This window comes from Echeneis naucrates, chromosome 14 (assembly GCF_900963305.1).
Source record: "Echeneis naucrates chromosome 14, fEcheNa1.1, whole genome shotgun sequence".
Lineage (NCBI taxonomy): Eukaryota > Metazoa > Chordata > Actinopteri > Carangiformes > Echeneidae > Echeneis > Echeneis naucrates.
In genome coordinates, this window is record NC_042524.1 from 5777967 (window position 1) to 5801856 (window position 23890).

Here is a 23890-nt window from a genome sequence, read left to right on the forward strand (position 1 = left end):
GCGCTCAACTAATTTTATCTCAGGTCATGTACTTTAATATATAATAATCATCACAGACTTCCACTGTTTCCATTGGATGCATGAAATGATAATCCAACTACAGCAATGTATTTATATTTTAGTACACATTCAGACGGTATTTTTAGGTCTGCGTGATCATTTACTGGAATAAATTATTGATGCTGCTCCGATGAAGTGGACAGCGTTGTCCCTGAACATCTTCAGACGATCCGATATTCGTCTAGGAAACACAAAACATTTTCAAACATCGTCTGTGAGTTAACGACGAGCTAATTATAGCACAGGCCAGATTAAGACTGAAACTGTTAATCAGGTTAGCAGCTCAGCGACTCAAACTGTGGGAGGCCAAAACGCACAGACACACAAATGGGGAAGTAAAAGAAGAAGAAGAAGAAGAAGAAGAAATGGGAGATGCATTCATCCCAGGCTGTGAAGTCGGAAGCACCACTCGTGTTCTCAGTCAGAAATGTGTATGTATGTGTTTCTCCATCCACAGAGCCATGCAGCCGGTTTGTTTAGCAGCACCAAACTTCAGATTATAGAGAAAGAGGAGGAGGAGGAGGGGGAGAGCTCAGTTAGTGTGCAGGCTGCAGCTGCACACCATCAACAATACTCTCCAAAACCTGCCACACGTGTACTCTGGTCTCAGTTAAAGCTGCTCCGGCTCCGAGTCGATTCATTTCGCTCCTCCATGGCTTCACGGTGGAAGGGAGGCGATCCTCCCCGCCGCCATTTTTAGGGAACTGCCTACCGAAGAGACAAACTTTGCTAGCTAATGCCCCGAACGTTAGCGGCTAGCTAGCTAGCTGACCAGTAGCCCGCTTTGCTTGCCAGTCGGTGGTGACAGTTAACGCCTGACAGTCGGTAGCCGGGGCAGTTGGCCTCAAGACAACTTCTTTTTTTTTTTTTATTATTGTTTGCCACCGGTCAGTATCGGTGACGAACAGAGTCACTGTCTAAGTAAACAATTCAGCCAGCCTTGAAGTCAGTTTGATCATCTCTACAGGGCAGGGCAGCAGAATAGGCGTATTAGCGCTGCTAGCTTATCAGCTAGCGAGTTGACACTTTGATTTCTCCGGACTGCATTGACGAGTCTGTGATTCAGCGTCCGTCTCTTCGCCCCGCCGTGTATCACACTCACTGGATTAATCGACCTCGTAAACGCCGTTTCTCAACCCGTGTGGATTCTTCTTCCTTCTTCTTTTTTTTATTTTTCTTGGACGAGGTGAGTTGAACGCTACTGCTAACTACAGCTTTATGCTAACTAACGATGGGTCACGGTGTATTTGTTCTCCTCTACGTGCTGCAGTTTCAGCCCGATTTCAACATCGGCTAGCTCCAAAGCTAGCTAGCTAGCTAGATTGGTCGGTTGCTATTCGCCAGCTAACCAAAAGTTGCTGTCACAACTTGTACGGTCTGTCGCATCGACAGATTTTGAGTCTGCCTTGCTGGGCAGCCCCACTCATCCCTTGCTAGCATTAGGGTGTCTATTTCTGGGTGTCAGTGTCAGACACGGGCAGATAATATCGGTATGCAGAGCTGGAGAGCTAAATTGTGGGTGGCTGAATTTACCGTAAATAAAGACAACAGATTGTTTCCCTAAGAAGCGTTAGCTAGCTACGCTGCCTTGCTAATCCGCTTTATGCAACTCTCGTTGCAAGCAGTGCCACTCCCTCGTTTTTGTTTTTGTCCACTGTGGCCGTGGGTTAAGTGAAACTCGGCCCTGGAGGTGCCTGTTTTTTTGTTTTTTGGAAGTTTGCTTTATCTGCAGGCGACATCGTGAGTCACACACCGTCTGAATAACAAGCCGTGTGGCGGTAGGTGACATTGGCGGAGCCTGTTTGTTTTCGGTGTTTGTGGCACGTACTCGCTCCGGCGCTGTGTTTACGGACGGCAGCAGCCCGGACGGTCGGAGAAATCATCGCTGCCGTCGTGTGTGATAAGCGACAGGCAGAGCTCCGGTGGCTGTGTGTTGGTTTTTGTTTTTCTTTTTTGGTTTTTTTTTTTTTTTTGCACTGACGTGAGTCGCATTCCTCGGTTTTTGTGTGTTGATATTGCGTAACACCAGCCATCACCCAGCCAGCGAGCCTCTCTCTCTCTCCCGCTGGGCTCAACTTGAGCCTGACAGCGGATCATCGGCACCGGGATTGAACGCTGCACCTTGAATATGGTGAAGTCATGCATAACGTCTGTGTTGTTGTGACATCAAGTTTAGTGTTCATCCTAACCAAGGCTCTGTTGGAGTAATCTGTCAGATGTCATGTCCCGGGGCTTGATGGCTGACAAACACTAACACCCACACGTGATTTATTTATATATATATATATATATATATATTTTCTTGTTAAATAGGCACTGCAGTCTGAGAAATCCCACCTATCTGTTATTGGCTGTAGATCGTGTTGAACAGACTGCCAATGTTATGCAGCCGATGAGCTACAGCTGAAATGCAGGTACAACCTGTCCTTTTACTCTCTTATCACTGATTTCTGCCTGTCCCTGTTTTCATGTGTTGTCCGTGGCCTGTGTGCTGATCTGCACACCTGTCATTTGTTCATCTGTGTCTCTGCATGCTTGTCAGAACAACAGTGCATTCACAGGCAGGAACAGCTCCCCTTGTTTACTTTCAAGGTCTTACTGCTAGCTGATAATGAGAGGTACGCAGCTATTATTAAGAATGAACATTTCCATGCGGGTGAAGCCTTTGTAAAGTTGAGGGGTTTTTTTTTGTGCGTGTCTAAGTGTTATATCAGGGGTTGCTGAATATGGACGCACTGCATAATGGATTTAAGTGTCTCCCAGGAAAAATGGATTAGACACAAGAGCAAAGCCTCCCCTGTCTACATCCAAGTCATTCAATGACAGCCAGCTACTGCAGAACAAGTGCAGGTTCCACAACAGCATCCCCTACTATCACCATATCTCTATGTGTGATGGATATACTGGGTGACTGGGTGTAAACTATCTTTAGCGTGCTGATTGTAATGGTACTACTTACTATATTTAGATAAATTCTTGTTGGCCAACAAGGTGACAGATGAAATAACTGTGGACTTTGGGTTCAAACCTGACCGACCACGTTTTCTTTTGTTATTTGGTAGATTAAAAAACAGAGATACTAAAGTTGTTTTCTTAAAAGGAATTTTTACTCATCTGCTCGGGGTGTTTGAGTCTGGCTGCTGAATAGTTGGAAGCCAATAGCATATTTGATGAGTCAGACTGAAGAGAGAAGAAAAAGGCAGCTGATGGGAACATCCAAAACATTCTACCAGGTGACAGGCAGAGGACAAATAACAAGAGGATCTGCCATTTTGTTAAAATCCTATGATGCACATCATAGATTTTAAACACTTCATATTAATCAGGTGTAGTCTCAAATTTCTCTTCTGGAGGTTATTTCAAGCTATAAACTGAGGTGACCTGGGGTGTGTGTTTTGTTGGCCGTTGGAGGAGGGTTTTTGTTTGTTTGTTTGTTTTTTAACTCTTATCCAGAGGAAACAAAGCACATGAGAATTTCTGAACATGAAGAGTGTAAGTGGAGTTCTGAGAGAAATGGGATGGACCAAATCCTCTTAGTGTTCAGCCACTCCATTCCTTTCCTCCGTCACCTTCATCTGTATAGTACCTCAAGATCCGGGATGTGTTGTTGTTGACACTGGGTATACACTTCCTCCACTCAGCGAAGGCCATAATTTGTAATCAGTCTGAGAAGAAAGAGCATGGACCCCCCCACGCTTCATGTCAGGGGATAGAAAGTTGGTGTATAAGCCATTTGAACAAATGTGTGCATGTAGGTCATGAGGGCAGCATTGAATCTAAAGAAACAGCTATGATATTGGTGTTATTGGACTTTGTCTGATGATCATAAAAGTAGAGATGTGCCGACAAGAAGCATTTCATGTGAGCCAGTTTCATCTGGCTGATGCATGATCATTTGATACAATTTGTCAGCTCAGCTCATTCTTATCTTAATAATTTAATAGTACAGCATCAAGCATACCAACAGACATTTTTAACTATATGTGAGTGTGTATGTACGTAGAACCTGAGTTCCCACAGTTCTGTTTTAAAAGCTTTGTACAAGTGGGTTCACATATTCTGGTTCATTAAATTTTACATTGACATTTAAGGTTGATGTTTTTGTGTCTTCAATTCGCAGTATCTAAAACAATCATAAGAGCCCAACTTGTCCTGCCCTAACAGGTGCAACAAAGCCAGTCGGCTGATCATGCAGTGGAATCACATAACCACTGGTAACTGTATTTGTAATATATGCTATATTGTCAAATGCTAAACTGTAAAACTGAAATGGATAGGTAACTTTTCCTTTAGCTTTCTATTGTATTTCTTTCATCTGTTCTCCGTATTTTGATACAGCAGCAGACAGTATGATTGCTCTGGAGTTACTCTTATGTTGCTGACCCTGTGCTGTGCAGCTAAGAGAGATTCAGGATGGGGATCAATAAAGTGTTTGATTATTTACTATCCCTCTCCATTTCTCTTCTTCCCCTCCCTCACACTCTGTGCTTCTCAGCTTTGTGCATTGGTTGCCTCTTCATTAGGCGTCTTGGCGATTTTTCTGCACAGAGGAAATCAATTGATATAATACATCAAGAGAGAATCTTCTTCCTCAAGCAATGAAGCTAAGCAACTTTCATTGCATTTTTTTTTTTTTAACACAATGCGTGTACACACATCTTGCAGTTCAGTCTACCTTTGAAGATTTAGACTTGTATGTCTTGCGAGAGAAAGACACACAGACAAATAGTAGGTGGTGTTTGTTTTGATTCATACATACTGTATTATTTAGTACAGTACAAATATGCCAGTATGTTTAGTGTACTTGCGGATTTGCCTGTTTGACTTTCACCTGAAACCATCTTGGGATCCATTCATTTTAAACAAAGATGGCACTTCCTTGTTTTTGGTTGTTTCATGACCAGGCGCTTTACAAAGTGAGTTGGTTGGACCGTGAGCTTCATTACAACATAAGAGTGTTCAGGAAGAATACGCTCCTCATGTTATGTCACAATGCTATTAAAAAAAAAAAGGTTAAATTAGTCATATTAGTAATTAAGGTATTTCAGTGATGTCTGCCTTTTCTACATGAAATGCTCACAATCTCAACCTACTATACATGAATAATCAAGTCTCTCACACACACACTGACGCAGAGAAATCTGTCTGGTACTAAATGTGTAATTTCTCTGTTCTCACCATAACAAACGCATCATTCTTACCTCCTTTCTGTGCGGACTAGTATTATGTTATATTCATTTTATTCATTTTAATGAGTTCATAGAGACAATGCTCATATACATAAATTTAAAAAATATGTATCCCGAATTTAGCAAAAGCTGAATTCCATCTGCAGTCCCAGTTATTTAACAGACAAACATTGTTGTAGTTGAATAATACAGATTATGCTCTGCTGTTGTGAGGAAATTGTTGGCTTTCCAGGTGGCAACGCACATTAAACATTGCCGTCATGCAATGTTCAATGCTTTTGAACATCATTTGGACTATCTAATGTGTTTATGCAGACAGTACATGCACTTTTTCACTGTAAAGCTGTGCTGGGAAACCAACCCAAGATAGCCCTCCTTGTTTCTGCCCTGACTCTCTATAGGTGTGGTTGTACTGCATGTTACTAGCTGGAACAGCTGAAACAATCCTGCTTTATGCACATTCCTACTAACGTGTCCTTCTGCCTTGAAGCAACTGTTAAGTGAAACTTTAGGTTGATAGTGTGTATATTAGCCTTTTTAAAAAGTTTGCGTGTATCCTACATAAAAGACAAAATGTCCTATTTGTGTTCATTTAAGTTTATCCCAGCAGCAGTTTGTATCTTTTTTTTTTTTTTAAACCAAGATATCTGTTGTCCTTGAGGGCTGTTTTTTTTTTTTTTTTTTTTTTTTTTTTTTTTTTGTCGTTTTTTTTTAGTAGAAGAGTTTCAACGCCCCCCCCCCCCCCCCTTCTCAGTCAGCTGGATAGCTTTTTTAGCAGGACAAACCTTGTGACATTCAGCCAGCATTGTGGCTTTGGCACAGCAAGCTCCCAGGCTGTACTGATAGCTATAGCTGGCAAGGTTAACTGTGCTGCCAACCCAAAGATAAGCGGAAAGGAGGAAAGTGGCACTTTACCCACTGAGCATGTCTGTAATGATATCCATGTGGTGTTCGGGTATAGAGGGGCTTGTTGCCAATTTCAGATTGGTTAAAGACGTGACAGGGAGATGGAGTTAGAAGTTAGAAAAGGGTGGAGTAATTCCTAAAGGCTGCGTGTTCTTTTTCTACGAGAGGCTTTGTACATTTCCTTTCTTTAGGTGTGCATCCTTACACACAGTAGGGTGTAGTGTTTTTGTTTTGGTTTTTCAAGCATTTTGTGTAGACTGTTTATATTGTGACGTGTTCTTGACCTAAGTCCTTCACCTGCTACTGCTGGAGTCGAGATGCTCTGATCAAACTGGTTACACAGCAATGCAAAGTATAAACACATGATGCATACCTTTCACATGTAGAAGCAAGCATTTAAACAGCTTATAGTATGACACAAATGGATAAAGCTATCTGTGTGTGTGTGTGTGTGTGTGTATATGTATGTATGTGTGTATATATATATATATATATATATATATATATATATATATATATATATATATATATATATATATATATATATATATATATAGACACACATACACAGACAGACAATTCCCGGAGCCAGCTGAGTCTCTCTGTTGTTCATTTAAGATGTTTTACCCACCAAAAATGTTTCAAAGCTGTCTTCCACACACACTCATGCTTACACAGCATGTATAGTATCCAGCCACAGTGTCAGTGATGTTTAGGCTCCAAAAACTTCATCCTGTTTCTTGAAACGGTTGTTGATGCGTTTTCTGCTCCACTCTGGACTCCTGCTCAGCTGTAGAAGCCAGAGTCTTTCCAGTCTTGCTTTTTTTGACGGACTGCATGACATTTTCATCCAAAAGTAGCTAATCTTTGATGGAGTCCATTCTCCCCTCTACCCCAATGCACGCCAAAGGAGTGTTTAAGTTCTGCTTTTGTGGGTTGCCCAAAATCTGCACATGCCACAATTACCGTCATTTTTATTTCTATTTTTAAGTTCAGGAAATAAAAGCGCATTGCATTTGAAGAAATACTTATCTTTTTTATGTGTGCTTTCTACTCTCTTTTTTAATCTCTTCTTTTTTTTTTAGATATTTGCGGTACACTCAGACAGTATAGTGCATACAGGTGCTGATAAATGTCATTAATAATATAAGTAGTCTAACCAGCATTTTTTTGGTGGTGGTTGGGTCAGTATAGTACAGTATATTCTCAGAAAAAGACCACTTTCTTCCTCTCTCTCCCTCTCTCTTTCACATAGGCCTGCAGTAGAATTTGCAGTGTAAGGTACAGAATAAACATGTGCTCACTTATGCAATAAGCATTTCTGATAAAACATACAAAGGATCCATTTGCATGGATGCTACATGTATTAACAAGAGCACAATAGATGCATCTATTTTAGAGAGCACACTTAAATTTGACCTCAGGTCGTCTAATTGATCCTGTGATGCAGCTCAAACCTCATTACTGTAGGCCACCTCATAGCAGCGGACATGAAATCGATCTTAAGCTGGGATATTTGCATTGCACAGTCATTCCAGTGGCCTACAGATTTGCAATAATTGCTTAAGCAATCTGAATTGATGCATTTGTGATGACTCTGCAATCGGCAGATTATATTTAGGGTCAGCACTTGATGGTGGGACCAGTAGCTAAAATCACAGATTTTAAAATACTTCTGGAGCCCATTACCTTTCTGAACAAATGTCGGTATACTACATAACTTGATATGCACTATACCTTGTTGTTTATTGGGATAGTTCTACGATTGTGTAATTAATATAGAGCATGGAATATTGCTCCAAGAGTGTGTGAGGTAGCATCTTACTCTCCTCATCCCCAAAGGAAAAGCCTCTCATGCTCTCATAGTGTAGAGTAAATTAATTCAGGGTTTCATAAAAAAAAAAACTGATTGTGTACTCACATCCAGATTTTTTTTTTTTTTTTTTTTTTTTTTTTTTCCAAAAGCTACAAATACATTTTTCTCAACAGTATCTTCAAAATAACCTCGTCAAAGTACATGGACTCCTTTTTGTAACGTGTCAGATATTTTATCTTGTCTTCTCCTCCGTGACTCTGATTCTCCTCACCTCTTCTGTCCTTCTAGGTGCCCATGTGCTGATTTCCTAGGCCCATCCATTACTGCAGATGAATCTTCAGCTGCTTTGGCCTAGCTCAGCATCCAGATAGTCCCATCCCTGTTGCGTGGGTGACACGGGGCTACATTAACCAGGATGCCCTCTTCTGTAAGGGCAGGCAGCCTGAAGGATCCGGAGGTGGCTGAGCTTTTCTTCAAAGAAGACCCAGAGAAGCTTTTCTCAGACCTCAGAGAGATTGGCCATGGCAGCTTTGGAGCCGTCTATTTTGTACGGCAACTTCATCTTCACACTGACGTGCTGCACTTGAATTTGTGATGCAATTAACTGCTTAGTTGAATTCTGTGAAAACAAAAAAATTGAACTTTCTGATCCACATTAGACAACAGAGATAATTTGTACAACCCGTGTTTGTAGTTCTTAATAGCAGGTATAGCAGGGTGATGTGACGCAGCCTTTACTTTCTGATCTGACCTTCAGTTGTGAACACTGCACACCGTGTGGTTAAATTAAGTATAAGAGGTCTTGAAGAACACATCTTTGATTAGACAAAATGTACAGAGAATTGCCCTGTATGTCTTGGTTGATATGTGTAAATAAGAATGTACTTTGTGTTTGCCAGGCACGGGATGTACGCACAAATGAGGTGGTGGCAATTAAAAAGATGTCCTACAGTGGCAAACAGTCGAATGAGGTGAGACGAGATGGAAATTGTATAATATAGTAAAATATGATTGCTGAGACTTTACCTATCATGTTTTCATATTTTACCTTTAGATACTATTAACACACGATGCTTGTGTGTTTAGTCAGGTCAGAATGTGAAACATGTATTTCACAGTCTGGTTTCATTTGGCCGATGTAGAAATGCTCAACATACATAGTCAGCCCTGCATCTGGATAACAGAGTTAAGACAAAAAATCTGGTTCATAATTTGCAAATGGTAAAAGATTTGCAACATTCCATTGAATTAGCTGATCAATTCATTGACAGGCGGCATCATCAAAATCTAGTGCTGCCCTCCTTTCATCGCTGTGGTGTTGTCTACCTGGCAACCTATGACCTTTGAGTTTGAGGGTTGAGGGGAAGTGAACAGCAGTGCAATCTTGAATAGTATTTAGAATTTTAACAGTATAAATCTAAAGATGAGTTGGTGACATAAGGAGCCTATTTGTCTGTGGAATTCATCAAAGTTGTCATGCGTCATGAAAGAACTATTTTGCTATATAGCAATCCCCCATTTAGACCCTGCTTTTTAAGTCATTTCAGGTAGTCTGAAGTCATGTAAACAGCTGCTGGACCACAACACTAATGTTTGTTATGAAATCACTTAACCTTAAAGTCTTAGTGAGGTCAGCCCCGTGTGCTCACTTTCACCATTGTTGTCCTAGATACCGCTCATGACTTCAGATTATCTGTAATCAGGTTACACATAAGCTGTGAAGAGAATCAATGCATTGCCTGTTTTATTTTTAAAATCTTTCTCTTTCCGCAACAGAAATGGCAAGACATCATAAAGGAGGTGAAGTTTCTCCAGAGGATCCGGCACCCCAACAGTATAGAATACAAAGGCTGTTACCTCCGTGAGCACACAGCATGGGTAAGAAGTCACCTGTTTCGATAATCTCATTCTGCTGTATGTTCTTATTACTGAATTCGTCTTTCGTTATTAGCTCGTGATGGAGTACTGTCTGGGCTCAGCCTCCGATCTGCTAGAAGGTGAGCAATTGTTCCATATTTTTTATTTTTTGGTCAAACTGATTTTCCACCGGAGATGATCAGTAATACTCCTTATTCCTTTGAACTCACACAGAGAAGTGGACATTGATGTGATCAGCTTCAGTTTATATTGATTTCTGCTGAAATTGTTTTTCCTCCTTCAGTTCATAAAAAACCTCTACAAGAACTAGAGATCGCTGCCATTACACATGGTGCTCTGCAGGGGCTGGCCTACCTTCATTCCCACAATATGATTCACAGGTGAGTGTTTACCTGACCCCTTTTACCCATATATCCCCCACATAACCCCTGTTGTGGCACACATTTCCTCTCATGGTTTTCTCTCTGTCAGGGATGTGAAGGCAGGTAACATCCTGCTGACTGAGCCTGGGCTGGTCAAACTGGCAGACTTTGGCTCTGCCTCCATCGCTTCGCCTGCCAACTCCTTTGTGGGAACGCCATATTGGTAAGTGAGAAGCCAGAGCATTGAATGTGTCTGTGCTGAAGGTTGCGCAGACCAAAATGTCAACCTTATGAGCAGCTTCTCCTTGACTTTCTGGTTAAAGAAGCATTGATTCATTAAATAGATATGCCTGTAGAGACTATTTGTATATTCACACACAAGTAAAGAGCTCCCTGCTAAAGTATTCAAATGCTTTACTGATGTGATTAAAGAAACTCCCTCTTCAGCAGGGGGTTGCTGCTTTTTTGATCTTATTTATGCTGCAGAGGAACAACTTGGTCATGAAAAACAGCAGAATTTATTTCCAAGAAATAAATCACAAAACTCTTTAGTTTGTAAAATTATACTCAAACATTCTTTTCTTGGCTCTCATTAGGTGAGTCTGGCTGAATATCCATTACCAAGCCTTCTATTTTTATACGCCTTTCTCTGTTTCCAACCTTCTTCTTTATGCAGGATGGCCCCGGAGGTGATTTTAGCTATGGATGAGGGCCAGTACGATGGCAAGGTGGATGTCTGGTCTTTGGGGATCACCTGTATAGAATTAGGTAGGTGACACTACTTTACTCAGCATATGTAAATATCCAATCTGTCCACTAAATGTTACCAAGAACCTGTCCAACCATTCCTTCCAAAGACGGGATTTACTGCCAGCGCCAAAATGACTGACGGGTCTTTGAATTACGCTAGAGAACTACATTAAGTTACATCAACGTTTAATCGAAAGGTTGGATAAGTCTGTAATATTTATGAGCACAGCAGTGAAGCAGGCCGTTATATGTTTTACGCTGTTAAGTTCAGTGTGAATAAAGCTGTAATTGAATAAGAAAAATGTCCTGATTGTTTCTGGTTCTGTTCCAGCGGAGAGGAAGCCTCCCTTGTTTAACATGAATGCAATGAGTGCCTTATACCACATAGCGCAGAACGAAAGCCCCACACTGCAGTCTAGTGAATGGTAAGACGATATACACATTAACTTAGTAACATCTAAGAAGGTTTATTTTTTATTTTTTTTTGGTCTGTCAAACATTTTACCTTACCTATTCTTCAGTACAGCTGAACAGTACTACATTTGGTTTCAATAGAAGGAATGTAGAAGGAATTAGATCTCCTCTTACATTAATTTATAGCTGGTTTCTCCATAACAGGTGCAGCAATAGGAAATCCTCTCCTCTCACATATTACACCTACAGCTTGGTGTTAACTTTTATTCGATGATATCCGTGTAGGTGTGTTTGTTTCCTTTTATTGACTCTTTGTTTCCTCATCTTTGTTTTAGGACGGATTACTTTAGAAACTTTGTTGATTCTTGCCTTCAGAAAATCCCCCAGGACAGACCGCACTCTGATGACATGCTGGGTGTAAGTGAAAGGACATACTGTACACATCTACACAAAACCAGAGAGCAGTTTGTTGAGGTTGGAGATTGACAAGCCCCCTGGTGATAAATCTCCCTGTGATGTTTTTGCACTCTGTTCTCTCCTTCATAAGCTCCTATTTTGATTCACTAATCCTCTGCTTTCAGATTCATACACTACCACAACGCATACACACACACAGACACACACCAGCGCACAGGGCCCAGTTTTGTTAAAAGAACACAGATGTAATTACTGACTTCTTCATCCACTGTTAGGTAATTGAGCAGCTGTCACTTTGTCCTCTAATGGACTCTTTGGGGTATCAAAGCAGTGCACACTTTCTGCTCCTTCTTCATTTTCTTCTTTTTTTTTTAACGTTATATGGACTAAAGTTAAGCTCAAAATGATTTTGAGCTTGTGAAAAGATCTGTAGCAGATTTTCAAGATGGATGACCCAGATTGGTTTAATTATATTTGATGCTGTAAAAAATTATATCAAATATTTTGTACGTATGAAAACCCAGCCTGCACTCAGAAGTGCCTTTACTGTGGTCGATCTTGAGAATCTGTCTCGGACCTGAAGCAGATATGACAAAAAAATTATCATCTGATTGGACTCTATGAATCAACTCTTCTCGAACAATCATATTCAGGTGTTAAAATGCACACAAACACATTTTTCACAGTGTCTTTGTGTAATTTCCTAACTGAAACAACTCCGGATCAAAGTGGCAGAAACTCACAGCATTAATGTATGATGATGGAAATCCATAAAACTGATGTTTAGATGTAAATCTGTATGTGGATCATTTGTGCCTTCTCGTTTCTTTTAACACACTGTGATCTGCCGGTTTCATGATGTTCTGTCTCCTGTCACCCTTCCCTTTAGCATGCATTTCTGCAGCGTGAACGTCCAGACTCCGTGCTGATGGATCTCATTCAGAGGACCAAAGATGCAGTGCGAGAGCTGGATAACTTGCAGTATCGGAAGATGAAGAAGATCCTCCTTCAGGAGGCTCACAATGGACCCACAGCAGAAACCCAGGATGGAGATGAGGTGTGTAGATGTTTGCTTATGAACGTCATATTGAAGTGCTGAACTACAACAACATTTGGAGGTTGGGGCATCCCACACACAGGCAATAACTAAGTATGCATTGGTTTGCATGCATGTCTGTCTGTCTGTCTGTGTCGCTTGGTCTTTCTCGTGTTCCCCCTCTGGCTCGTTCTCTCTCCCCGCTGTCTCTCTCTGTGTTCTTTCCGCTCTGCCTCCAGGAGCTGGAGCCTGGTGGAGGCCGGACAGGAACTGTGAACAGTGTTGGCAGTAATCAGTCCATCCCCAGCATGTCCATCAGCGCCAGCTCCCAGAGCAGCTCTGTCAACAGCCTGAATGAAACGGCCCAGGACAGCCGCAGCGAGCTGGACCTGATGGAGGGAGACCACACAGTCATGTCCAACAGCTCTGTCATACACCTCAAACCGGTGGGTCAACCGACTGAGACACCAACCTGCTTAGAGGAAGGAGAGGAGTTATTTTCATTATTGATTAAAGTGGCGCCATGCTGATTTTACACAATATCTGTGACTAAGCTAAGGCCTTTGTTTAGTTTGAGAAAATGACTCATGTGAAATCACTATAGCATTATCAGCCTTGAGAATACAAATAACCCCCATTGCAATTTGGGATATCAAGTTTTTAAGATGTGAGTATGTGCCATTCAGGTCTCATGAAAGATCCTATTGCATCACACTGTGGAAAATTAAGAACCAGGACTAAAAGTCAAATTTGAGTCATTATTTCTTTCAGATAAATGTTTTAATCTTAGAACAAAAATGCCCATTGTATGTTTCTGGATCTATCCACATTTGTTGTTTAACTGACAAACAAAAACCATTCAAATGTATACACGGCTTACTTCCAGATATAAAACTGAGGCAGCCTCATGCCCTCACTCTGCTTTTCTGTCATTTGTTCCTTTTGTATATTAAGACAATGTAAGTTCGAGCTGCACAAAAAATCAACCTTTGCCCTTTGTAAACAATGAAGTTCTTTGATTAGCAGCTGTATTATGCAAAAACATTTTAGCAGAATGCTGTTTAGAGTAGAGTTTCATACAAGTCGCCATATGGATTCAGAGTTGTAAAGTTTCTTAAAACTTTGTTGCTACTGTTTTGTCTTAATTTTATTCTCACGATGTATCAAACTTTCTTGCCTTCTCACATTCTTTTTCTATGTGCACTGTTAAGTCATATAACAAAACAACATGTTAATAGTGCCGCCTTTTATCTCCAGGAGGAGGAGGAGAGTTTCTCTGGGGAGCAGGCAGCCAGCAGTCAACCCTCTGAGCCCCAGGCAACACCAGCTCCGGCCCCGAGGAAGCACTACCGCAACAGAGAGCATTTTGCCACCATACGTACAGCATCACTTGTGAGAACACATTTGCTCCGCCATCCATAATATTTGATGAAAAGAAATAAAAGGAATACAGACACATACCTACTGAGACATTGCTGTTGTACCTCTCTACACACATTATATTCTGAATGCTGATGAGCTGTGTGGATTCCAACATCCTGCAGGTGACACGTGAGATGCAGGAACATGAGCAGGACTCTGAGCTTCGTGAGCAAATGTCAGGATACAAACGGATGAGGCGGCAACATCAGAAGCACCTGATGGCTCTTGAGAACAAGCTGAAAGGGGAGATGGATGAGCACCGCCTGAGGCTGGACAAAGAGCTGGAGAGTCAGAGAAGCAACTTCACCCAGGAGATGGAGAAACTGCTCAAAAAACACCAGGCAGCTTTGGAGAAAGATGTAAGAGAAGCAATAAAAAGAAATAGACACAAAATGTGCCATTTTTTTTTTTCTTTTGCTCAATGCTTGTGTTTGGTTTAGCTAAAGACATTTGCCAATGATGAGAAGAAGTTCCAGCAGCACATCCAGGTGCAGCAGAAGAAAGAGCTCAGTAGTTTCCTGGAGTCACAAAAGCGGGAGTATAAACTGCGCAAGGAGCAGCTCAAAGAGGTAACATATCTGAGCCACATACACACTTAGATTACGCATGGTTTTTGGTTTGAGCCAAAAATATCACTGAGAGGCAAAAACACTTAAACCTCTGTAGATCCTTTGTCACGGAATACTCAACAGGCCAATTGTTTTAATTTGGCAGCACAGAACTGAATCTGCTGCTCTGCTGGTGGCGTGTTTTTAATTCCGATCTTTTTATTTCTGCATTCTTGTGTGGGTTGTGTCATCAGTTTCTTTAAGCACACAGTGACAGCAACCAGAGCCGTTGAGCCTATTTGCTGGAAAAAATTAATTCACCAACTGTTTTTTAAAATCAGTTGCTGATTACCCGACTAATTGATTCAGTTGGCATAATCATTGACACTAATACTGGCTGAACAAACCAGAGGTCATCCAACCCATTCTTGTATTTCTAAATGTTGTCACAAAGTGCCCTGACATTCCGAAATAAAGACAAACACTCTGTGGCAGGAACTGAGTGAGAACCAGTCGACTCCCAAGAAAGAGAAGCAGGAGTGGCTTTCCAAACAGAAAGAGAACATCCAGCACTTCCAGGTGGGGATTTCTCATCATTATCATACTTTCGACATCAAGTAATCATTTTCCTCAGGTTGTATGAGGAGATTTGTTAGCAAAACGTATTTCCCATCCAAACACTAACCAGGGCTGTCTCTTCTTTGTGCACTTTCCAAGTCCTCTTTAGAGTTGTCTTCCTTTCAGCAGTGTGAGGTATATATTAAACTACTGTAATACCACAATGTGTCCGTTCCCAGGCGGAGGAGGAGGCCAACTTGCTGAGGAGACAAAGGCAGTACTTGGAGTTGGAGTGTCGGCGGTTCAAACGCAGGATCCTCATTGCCAGACACAATGTGGAGCAGGATCTGGCCAGAGAGGTACACCCACACAGACTTTGATTTTTCTTTATCATGTATCACTCTCACCCTGTATTGTCCCCTCCTCTTCAGGAGCTGAACAAGCGGCAGACACAGAAGGACCTGGAGCACGCCATGCTGCTCAGGCATCACGAGTCAATGCAGGAGTTGGAGTTCAGGCACCTAGGGACAATCCAGAAGGCACGAGCAGAGCTGATCCGGACTCAGCACCAGACAGAGCTCACCAACCAACTGGAATATAATAAGAGGAGGGAGAGGGAACTGAGGCGCAAGCATGTTATGGAGGTCCGACAGCAGCCCAAGAGTCTCAAGGTAAGCAGAGTGAATGAAAACTATTTATAGGAGGCTTTTCAGTGACCAACCCAAAAACAATCACATATTTACAGCATTAAAAGGCAACATTTTAACATCTTTTGCTTCATCAGTCAAAGGAGCTTCAGATCAAGAAGCAGTTCCAGGAGACTTGCAAAACCCAGACCAGGCAGTACAAGGCCCTCAGGAACCATCTGCTGGAGACCACGCCCAAATCTGACCACAAGGCCGTGCTGAAGAGACTGAAGGAGGAGCAGACCAGGAAGCTGGCCATCCTGGCCGAGCAGTACGACCACTCTATCAATGAAATGCTCTCCACACAAGCTGTGAGTACCTGAAGAACAGGTTGAAGACTGTTAAATATAAATGAACATGTCCTCATTTACTCCTTAAAATGCTTTTGATTACAGCTGGACCTCATTAAAATTAAATAATTAATATAAGTATAAATAGAAGAGTTTTAGTACTGGTATCAATACCACCACAGAGATGAAAAGTATTTTTTCACCAACTGTTAAAAATAATCCAGCCTACCCATGTTTAATTTGTTTTAGCTGATGTCATGAGCTTTGTTTTGTTTTTTGTAAAGTAAAACAGAGTATTTGATGTAAAGTCAGCTTTGATTTTACTTAACGTATATTTAATTATTTGTCTAGTTACTGTCTGTAGGTCGCTCAAAAAGGATAATGCCAATGATTTATTCTTTTCTTTACTGAATACTATATATTCCAAAATCAAGCATCATAATTCTATTTGTTTTTTTTTTAATGCCTCTCTCTAATTTGCTGCAATCAGCTGCGGTTAGATGAAGCTCAAGAGGGCGAGTGTCAGGTACTGAGGATGCAGCTGCAGCAGGAGCTGGAGCTGCTAAACGCGTACCAGAGCAAGATCAAGATGCAAACGGATGCTCAGCACGACAAGGAGAGGAGGGAGCTGGAGCAGAGGGTCTCTCTGCGGAGGGCTCTGCTGGAGCAGAAGGTAAGGAAAACCCTGGACTAGTGTTCTCTAGTGTCAGGTACCAATAAATCTCCTCTCAAGTTGTGTCTTTTTGTTTATTGAACTCATTTGTTGACTGTGTTAATCTCTCCAGATTGAGGAGGAAATGCTCGCCCTGCAGAACGAGCGCCTGGAACGAATCCGCTCACTGCTGGAGCGCCAGGCCCGAGAGATCGAGGCTTTTGACTCCGAGTCCATGCGGCTGGGCTTTAGCAACATGGTGCTTACAAACCTGGCTCCTGATTCCCAGGGAGGTTGGGGGGGTGGAGGCGGAGGAAGCCAGGGGGTTCAGGGGGGAGGCCACTGGCCAGGAGGAGGTGGAGGAGGGGGCCACCATAGTCACCACCACCAGGGGGGCTCCAGCTCACAGCAGCCCTGGGGTCACCCTATGCTGGCTGGGGGCCCACCACCCTGGAGCCTCCACCACCCTGGAGGAGGGAGTCAGAGGGGGAGTGGGGGTGGCGTTGGAGGGGTGAGGAACAGCCCACAGGCTATGAGGAGGACGTCATCTGGGGGGAGGAATGAACAGGGCATGAGCAGGAGCGCCAGCATCACCTCTCAGATCTCCAATGGATCCCACCTGTCGTACACCTAGAACACACACACACACAATCAACACGCACACAAGCAACACAGTAATTGTCTTAAAGTAAAATATTTGAGCACCAATACAACACTGTACACGGACACAATCCATGCATGTGCCACACATGCTCCACATACACTTGTTATCTCCCACAGTACGTCTGACAGACTGCACCGTACTGAGACTGAGTTTACTTCAGTCCGGTTCTGTCTCTTACACCAGTGTGCTGCTAGCAGCAGTCTGTGGAAACCCAACAGTCTTCAGACTAATCCAAGATGGCCAATAGCCAAATACAGTGTACCACCGTGCAGCAATGTTGTTTTTACTGTAGTCTCAACTGCTTTTTTTATGTATTTATATTTGCAATGTTAGTCTCTGTTGCCATAGACCCAGAGTAGAGTATTCACTATATCTACCACGGTGTTCATCATGAAGAGTTGTCTATTTGCAGCATGCAGTTTTTAATATGGTGTTTCGTGGTAAGGTGCTTTACTGGCAGCTTTCCACTCGCTGTGTACAATTTTTAAAATAACATTTAAATATTTGTCCTTTAAAATTGCTCATGGCAAGATTAAAGAACAGACGACTGACTGATAGAGTATTATTGTTGAAGTCCAGTTGCAGGCAAATCAGAAGGCAGGAGGGGACGTAGTGGTGTGACAAAAGACTGATAATAGAAGACGGGTTGAAAAGGAAAACAAGAAGAGAAAAAAAGGTTGTTGTAAGTGAGTGCCAGTGGGTAGCTCTGAATTTTAAGATAGCTGTTGGTAGTTGAAAGTATGCAGTCATTTCCATTCCAGCCTATGTGACTTACTTGAGAATTTTCAAAGATAGGAAATCACCCAGTGCAGTAATTTATTAAAACAATACTGAATCCTGAATGCACAAGTTTGAAGTCACTGGAATTAGAAGTTACTCTGTACTATGAGTGGGGTTGCCAAAGATTAGGGTGCGAGGATGGGTTTGTTATATGCCTATTTATGCCAATATATTGTGTTTTTAATGAGATTAAGCCAGAGATGTCTGTGGAAGCTCAGTTCATTCTCTGTGGCCAAGTAGATGCATCTTTTTGCTGGACTGGAGGAGAGAAGCAGACTTGGCCTTTTTGGTTCAGCTCTTGGGTTTCCACAGGCCTCTGCCCCTCACACACATCTGCTCGGTGGACGGCCAGTTTTAGGGACACTGAAGCCTTATTTGTCCACAGCCCTCATGACAGGGATGGGTTTTCAGCAGCACTCAACCTCTACTTGAATAGTTTCAAAACTGTGTGTTCACTTCTCACTTGTTCGCGGTCACTTCCTGGTCTAATCTGGCTCTGTCTTAGTGAAGCACTATGCAGTAAAAAAAAAAAAAAAAATAATAATATCTCTCATAAATTGAACCAAGCCTGCTGGCCTACCTCAAGAACACTCAAGCTGAACTTCACCACAGGGTGTCGTGACTTGACAATGACTTGCACTTTGGCACAGGCCTTTACCCACACTAACTGTTAATCAGATATATTTACACATACACATGCACATAAAAACGTACAATAGTTATTGTATATTTTTTATTCCCATCAGCCCGTATGTCCCTTTGCACACGTGGATGATGAATGCATGTACAGGGTTAAATTTTGTGAAAGTCAGATGGGACATAAAAAAAAAAAAAAAAAAAAGACATTTTTCCTCCTTTTTTTTTTTTTTTTTTTTTTTTAAGATAGTGCACTTAGTTGTTAGCTGTAAATGAGCAAACTCTCAGCAGCAGGCAAATTTTAGGTTGAAAATAATTTGTCATTGGGACAACTCTGTAGGTAACGTGTCTGTCACAGCTGTCTAAAAATGTTAGTGTGCTGTTCTTGACTTTAAAAAGACCTTTTCGTAGGGGTAGTAAAATGAATGAACACATGGTGCGTGGAGGAGCTCCATCAGCCCTCCGCTGGTTGGTGACTGCTGAATGTCTCAGTGGGTGGATGGGTGGTGATGCTGTGATCTCCGCTGCCATGCCCCTGCAACCTTCCCCAGTCTGACAACCCGCTCTGTCTCACCCCTGGTGACCCCGATGTCATGTTCTGACCACCAATCTCCCTGCTTCCTGCCAACTGCGTTTCTTCCCCCCTCCCTGAGCCTGGTGTGGTCTTTACCCCCTCCCTGAGCTATTTGAAAAGAGCTCTATAGGTGAAAGAAAACTAGAAATATATATATATGTATTATTATATAAATCTATAAAAAAAAGAATTATAGAGAAATAGAGATAAAGGTGGAAGTCTTATTGTGAAATGCAGAGAATATGCATTATGATTTTCAGAGGTGGAATGTACAGGAAAACTGTTAATATTGTATATTTCGAATTTGAAAATATGGAACCTAATTGACACATCAATCTGTCTTGAGACCAGCAGTCTTCAGATTTTTTTCCAGCCGCTGGGTTTTCACTGTCTCACTCGCAGCTGTGAGTTCTGAAATTTATCACAGATGTTCTGTTGTGAATGACATCAACAACACAAGTCTTGGTCAGATTACCTTGAGTAAATGGAAACACTTTGTTTAATGCTGAAGGAGGATGATTTTGCACATGATTTGAAATCCAGTTAGGTGTAGCCTCTGCCTCAGGAGAGACTACATTTTACTGACAGTATATCCATTATAGGATTGTTTTTAGAAGGCTCCCTGGCCGAAAGGCAAACTTATTATAACATAGAAAAAGAAATAACTGTCCTTTTTAAATCTCTATGAAATCTGAAAAGCTACTGAATTATAAAATATTTGGCAAGTTTTTGTGCTCTCCACAACTTGAAATCGTTACCAAATTCTTGCACAAGACAGTTAAAGCTTATCCGTTTGATGTCAATAAAGGGTTATTCTTAGGTGTTGTGGGGTCCACTGATACTATTTTGACTTTTATCTCTGATTCATGGAACGTGTGCCCTCTTTCGTTCTGATTATACACACTGCACTTAAGTATTTGCCTTAGAAAATCTCACCACCCAGAATTTATGAGTTCTGAAAACAGAAAAAGACATAATGTGGTGGTCCCACTCTCTCCAGAAAGTATTTCATTGTTCCCAACTGATTTTATCAACCCATTTTAGTTCTTTAGTGTTTGGTTTCTGTTAAACCAGAAAGGCTCCTTTTTACTTTCCAGATGATGTCTTCAGAGGGCCAAACGACTGGCAGGTTTTTGGACCTTTTGTTGTTTACTAGAACTCCCAGGTGTTTTTTGAGGCAGTTGGAGCAGAGTCTAGCTTTAGACCTTGGTCACTCTGGACTGGATCAGTTGCACTGATTGCACAAGTGATTGACCAGATCAAAGAGTCTACTGTGATCCCCCTCAATGTGCTGAGGGACGGCTGCCATTGGCCAAGGTTAGGCGGGAGGCAGGGTTATGTCTCTGTACAGTCTGTTTATCAGTATTCCTTTTATCTCTCCTGTCATTTGGTGGATCTTGCTGTTTTATTCTCCCTGGTCCAGAGACCTGTATTAAACTGTATTAAATTGTATAGATTCATGTGCAAAAAGCTGAATGTCGCATAGCAGAAGAGAAAAGCTATTCCTTACAGATGACAGTGATTTAAAATGTATAAAAGAAATTCTGAAACAAAGTTTAGGTGATAAATGTAATATTTTGTTTGTAATTACTATTTTTTGTTGGAAGAGGGCTACTGGATCAAGAATCATCTGTAATAAAGTAATTTTAATATTTCTTTGTCCAATCGTGCTTTGTCTGTGAGGAGCATTGCTTTAAATCTTGACTGCAGGCTATTTACTTTGTTTGTTTGTGTAGTGTATTTGAGTTTATTTGGTAATGATTGCTGAGCTAAAGTAATTTTCACACTCCATTTTTGTTGAAAGACCAGTTAAAAAAAGATGTATTTATCTTTGGACTGTTTGCTCTCAGAAAAGAGATTATACAACCAGAGAGTAAACAGTAACACAGAAAACAGACTCAGGCTGTTCTTTGTCTTTACTAAATGTTATGTTGTGTCTTGATTCAACTTTACAAAATTTGAGTCAATGAACTCAAATGTCTTCAAAAGTCATCCCAATTCTATTATTCCTCTTTGCCAGATCTTAACGAGCCCAAAAACCCAAAATATTACCCAAAGTTGATGAAGTTTTTTCTGCAGAGCTGAGCCTCAGCGGGTGTAGGACCTCTTCCAGATGAAGTTCTCTTCCTCTTCATTCAAGCTTCTCTTTTCAGGGATCTGCTGTCTCAGTCTTTTCATCGTGGTGGCTCGTTTCCTGCGAAGAGGGGCCATGTTGCTGGTCCTGTTCCTCAGTCCAGTCTGATTATATTCTCCTGCTGAACCACTCCAGCTCCCCCCGTCCACTTTCAAGAAATCAGCCACCACTCTGAAGTACTCCAGAACCACGATGTGACTCCAGCAACGTTCCTCCTCTTCCTCCTCCTCCTCCTCAGTCCCCTCTCCCTCCATCTGTTCCCGGCCTTCCAGAGTGAATCCGCAGTGCCCTCCTTTGTCCGTCAACACCAGGAAGAAGTAAGGATTGCTTTGGAAAAGAGAAGTGGGCAGACCAGAGGATGGCTGGAGGAGAGGGTCATCTCGGCTGCAGATGCAGAGCACTGGCAGAGCCACCTCATCGGCATCCCTCAGGGGTTCATTCCTCTCCCAGTAACTGTCCCAGTCCTTGGCTGGTGCAGCCCTCTCACTTAGGGCCCAGGCCACTGAAGGCGCCAAGCCCTGCTGGGAATGAGGTCCAGAGCTCAGACCAGGCTTCAGCGGATGACTGCAGGCGCCCTGCTGAAACCGGGCTGAGGAGCAGAAAAGAGCTTCCTCAAAGTCTCTGAGAGAGGAAGAGCTGAGGGCCTGGTCCACATCCAGGACTGCTCTTAAGGACTTTGCGTACCTTACACCAAGTGGGAACAAGACGTAATGCTTGTATTGATTTTGTATTCATATCAGTGCTGTTCATGTATGAAAACATTTTAGATCTGACTTTCATTTCTCACCTTCTGAGCTGCAGTTTCCGGTGAAATAGCGCCCACCAGCGATAAATGGGAGACATGGCTGCTTCGAACCACTGCTGGCCCTGAAGCACAGGTGAGATTGCTGCAGCTGCTGTCAGGTATGTACTTGATCCATGTTCCCCCAAGTAGGAGAGAAGGATTCCCGAGCCTGAACCTTCACTCACTGCAACCAGCGCAGAGGACGGATGGCGGCTGTGGATATACGCCACTGCCTGGGAGACAAAAGGTACAGACAGTCTCAGGTCAATTATTTATATTTGTCCCAGACTTCGGTCCCCAAAGAATTTGGGGTTTCCTGTTTTTCCGGCACTTTATGATTCTTTACAAATGAATGATAAGATTATTTATTTAAATCAGCAAAAAAAGTCAAGCAAGAATATAAAATGGCATCTGAGTTCTTGCCAGTTTCAGCCAGCACATACTGATAGCAGTAGTCCCATTCGAACAGACCCTCACATCTGAAAAATGGAGGAGGCCTCTTCAGTGTTGGACAGTTATAAATAATAATTACATTATTACAATAAATTACTGCAATAGAAACACTCTCTTATTATTACCTGATAAAACAGTTTTCTGTCTTTACCTGCTCGAGATCGGCTGGGTCTCCAAACTCGGTTAGTCTTGTTGTGGTCAGCGGACATCCTGCTGTCCCTCGAGGGTGAAACACCACCACATAAAAACCGTCACACATGGCCCGGTGGCACAGGGCCTTTAAGTGGGCGGTCATCCCTCCCCAGCATTGAGGGATGAGGAGGAGGATGGGTGGTGTTGATGTGAAGCAGCCCAGTGCCTTTCCTCCTGACTGATCATCCCGCCTCTTCCTTCTCACGGCCTCATCCAGTCCCGTCCCCACAGCCCAGTCCAGAGCCACTATCCCCTCGTCTCTCAGTAGCAGATTATCCCTGGAGAACTGTATCGTGTCTCCATATTGTCCCCACAGCAGGCTGCACAGAGTCTGCACATGGGGGTCTCCCCTGGGCCACCGAGCGAGTCTGGGCTTTGCCAGAGAGCCACAGTGCTGGAGCAGATAGTTGGCCAGCGCTGTGGGCTTGCAGATGAACCTGGCTTCTGCAGCCCTGACGGCCAGCCTGATCCAGCAGCGTGATCTGGACCAGCGCAGAACCAGGCACAGCAGGAAGACGAACAGGGATGGGAGCAAACAGAACAAACTGCTCCATGCTAATAATGCCATAGTGGAACGCAGGAGACTTTAGTGCAAAAGCCAATGTTTTCTCTGGGATGCTCCACATCCACACTGACCTTTGAACTCCATATTTGACAAACTCCTGCCTTGTGCTTTCATGCATTAGTGT

At 42.4% G+C, this 23890-nt stretch overlaps 2 protein-coding genes across 6 annotated transcripts; one reads left to right on the forward strand and one right to left on the reverse strand.

The window, feature by feature from the left end:
* The first annotated feature begins 598 nt into the window (after positions 1-598).
* taok1b (TAO kinase 1b) lies at positions 599-21293 on the forward strand. Of its 5 annotated transcripts, XM_029518737.1 has the most exons (22): positions 2052-2191; positions 2374-2474; positions 8260-8518; positions 8871-8942; positions 9748-9849; positions 9923-9968; positions 10133-10229; positions 10321-10434; positions 10888-10979; positions 11293-11386; positions 11711-11792; positions 12682-12849; positions 13068-13274; positions 14086-14220; positions 14373-14609; positions 14691-14819; positions 15294-15377; positions 15596-15715; positions 15788-16027; positions 16141-16353; positions 16823-17005; positions 17118-21293. In XM_029518737.1, exons 3-22 carry the CDS (start codon positions 8387-8389, stop codon positions 17616-17618), a joined length of 3048 nt encoding a protein of 1015 aa, XP_029374597.1. In that variant the 5' UTR covers positions 2052-2191; positions 2374-2474; positions 8260-8386; the 3' UTR covers positions 17619-21293. The 5 variants fall into 5 exon arrangements, with proteins under 5 accessions (XP_029374600.1, XP_029374596.1, XP_029374598.1 ...); XM_029518740.1 differs by lacking the exons at positions 2052-2191; positions 2374-2474 and adding an exon at positions 599-1246 and having other exon boundaries at positions 14089-14220; XM_029518736.1 differs by lacking the exons at positions 2052-2191; positions 2374-2474 and adding an exon at positions 600-1246.
* Positions 21294-21666: 373 nt separating this feature from the next.
* On the reverse strand, positions 21667-23769 carry LOC115054496 (protein ABHD15). Its single transcript, XM_029519746.1, has 4 exons — positions 23161-23769; positions 22560-22789; positions 22358-22456; positions 21667-22312 (listed from the first exon to the last, which is right to left on the reverse strand). Exons 1-4 carry the CDS (start codon positions 23767-23769, stop codon positions 21727-21729), a joined length of 1524 nt encoding a protein of 507 aa, XP_029375606.1. The 3' UTR covers positions 21667-21726.
* Positions 23770-23890: the final 121 nt, after the last annotated feature.

Excerpts from the sequence above, each read along its gene's own strand:
- taok1b (XM_029518736.1), top strand. The coding sequence starts at position 8,387 with ATGCCCTCTTCTGTAAGGGCAGGCAGCCTGAAGGATCCGGAGGTGGCT. Across the intron at positions 9,969-10,132 it reads AGCCTCCGATCTGCTAGAAG|TTCATAAAAAACCTCTACAA; the intron begins GTGAGCAATTGT and ends TTCCTCCTTCAG. Across the intron at positions 10,230-10,320 it reads TCCCACAATATGATTCACAG|GGATGTGAAGGCAGGTAACA; the intron begins GTGAGTGTTTAC and ends TCTCTCTGTCAG.
- LOC115054496 (XM_029519746.1), bottom strand. The coding sequence starts at position 23,769 with ATGGCATTATTAGCATGGAGCAGTTTGTTCTGTTTGCTCCCATCCCTG. Across the intron at positions 22,790-23,160 it reads ACCCAGCCGATCTCGAGCAG|GCAGTGGCGTATATCCACAG; the intron begins GTAAAGACAGAA and ends TTTGTCTCCCAG. Across the intron at positions 22,457-22,559 it reads CGGAAACTGCAGCTCAGAAG|GTACGCAAAGTCCTTAAGAG; the intron begins GTGAGAAATGAA and ends ACTTGGTGTAAG.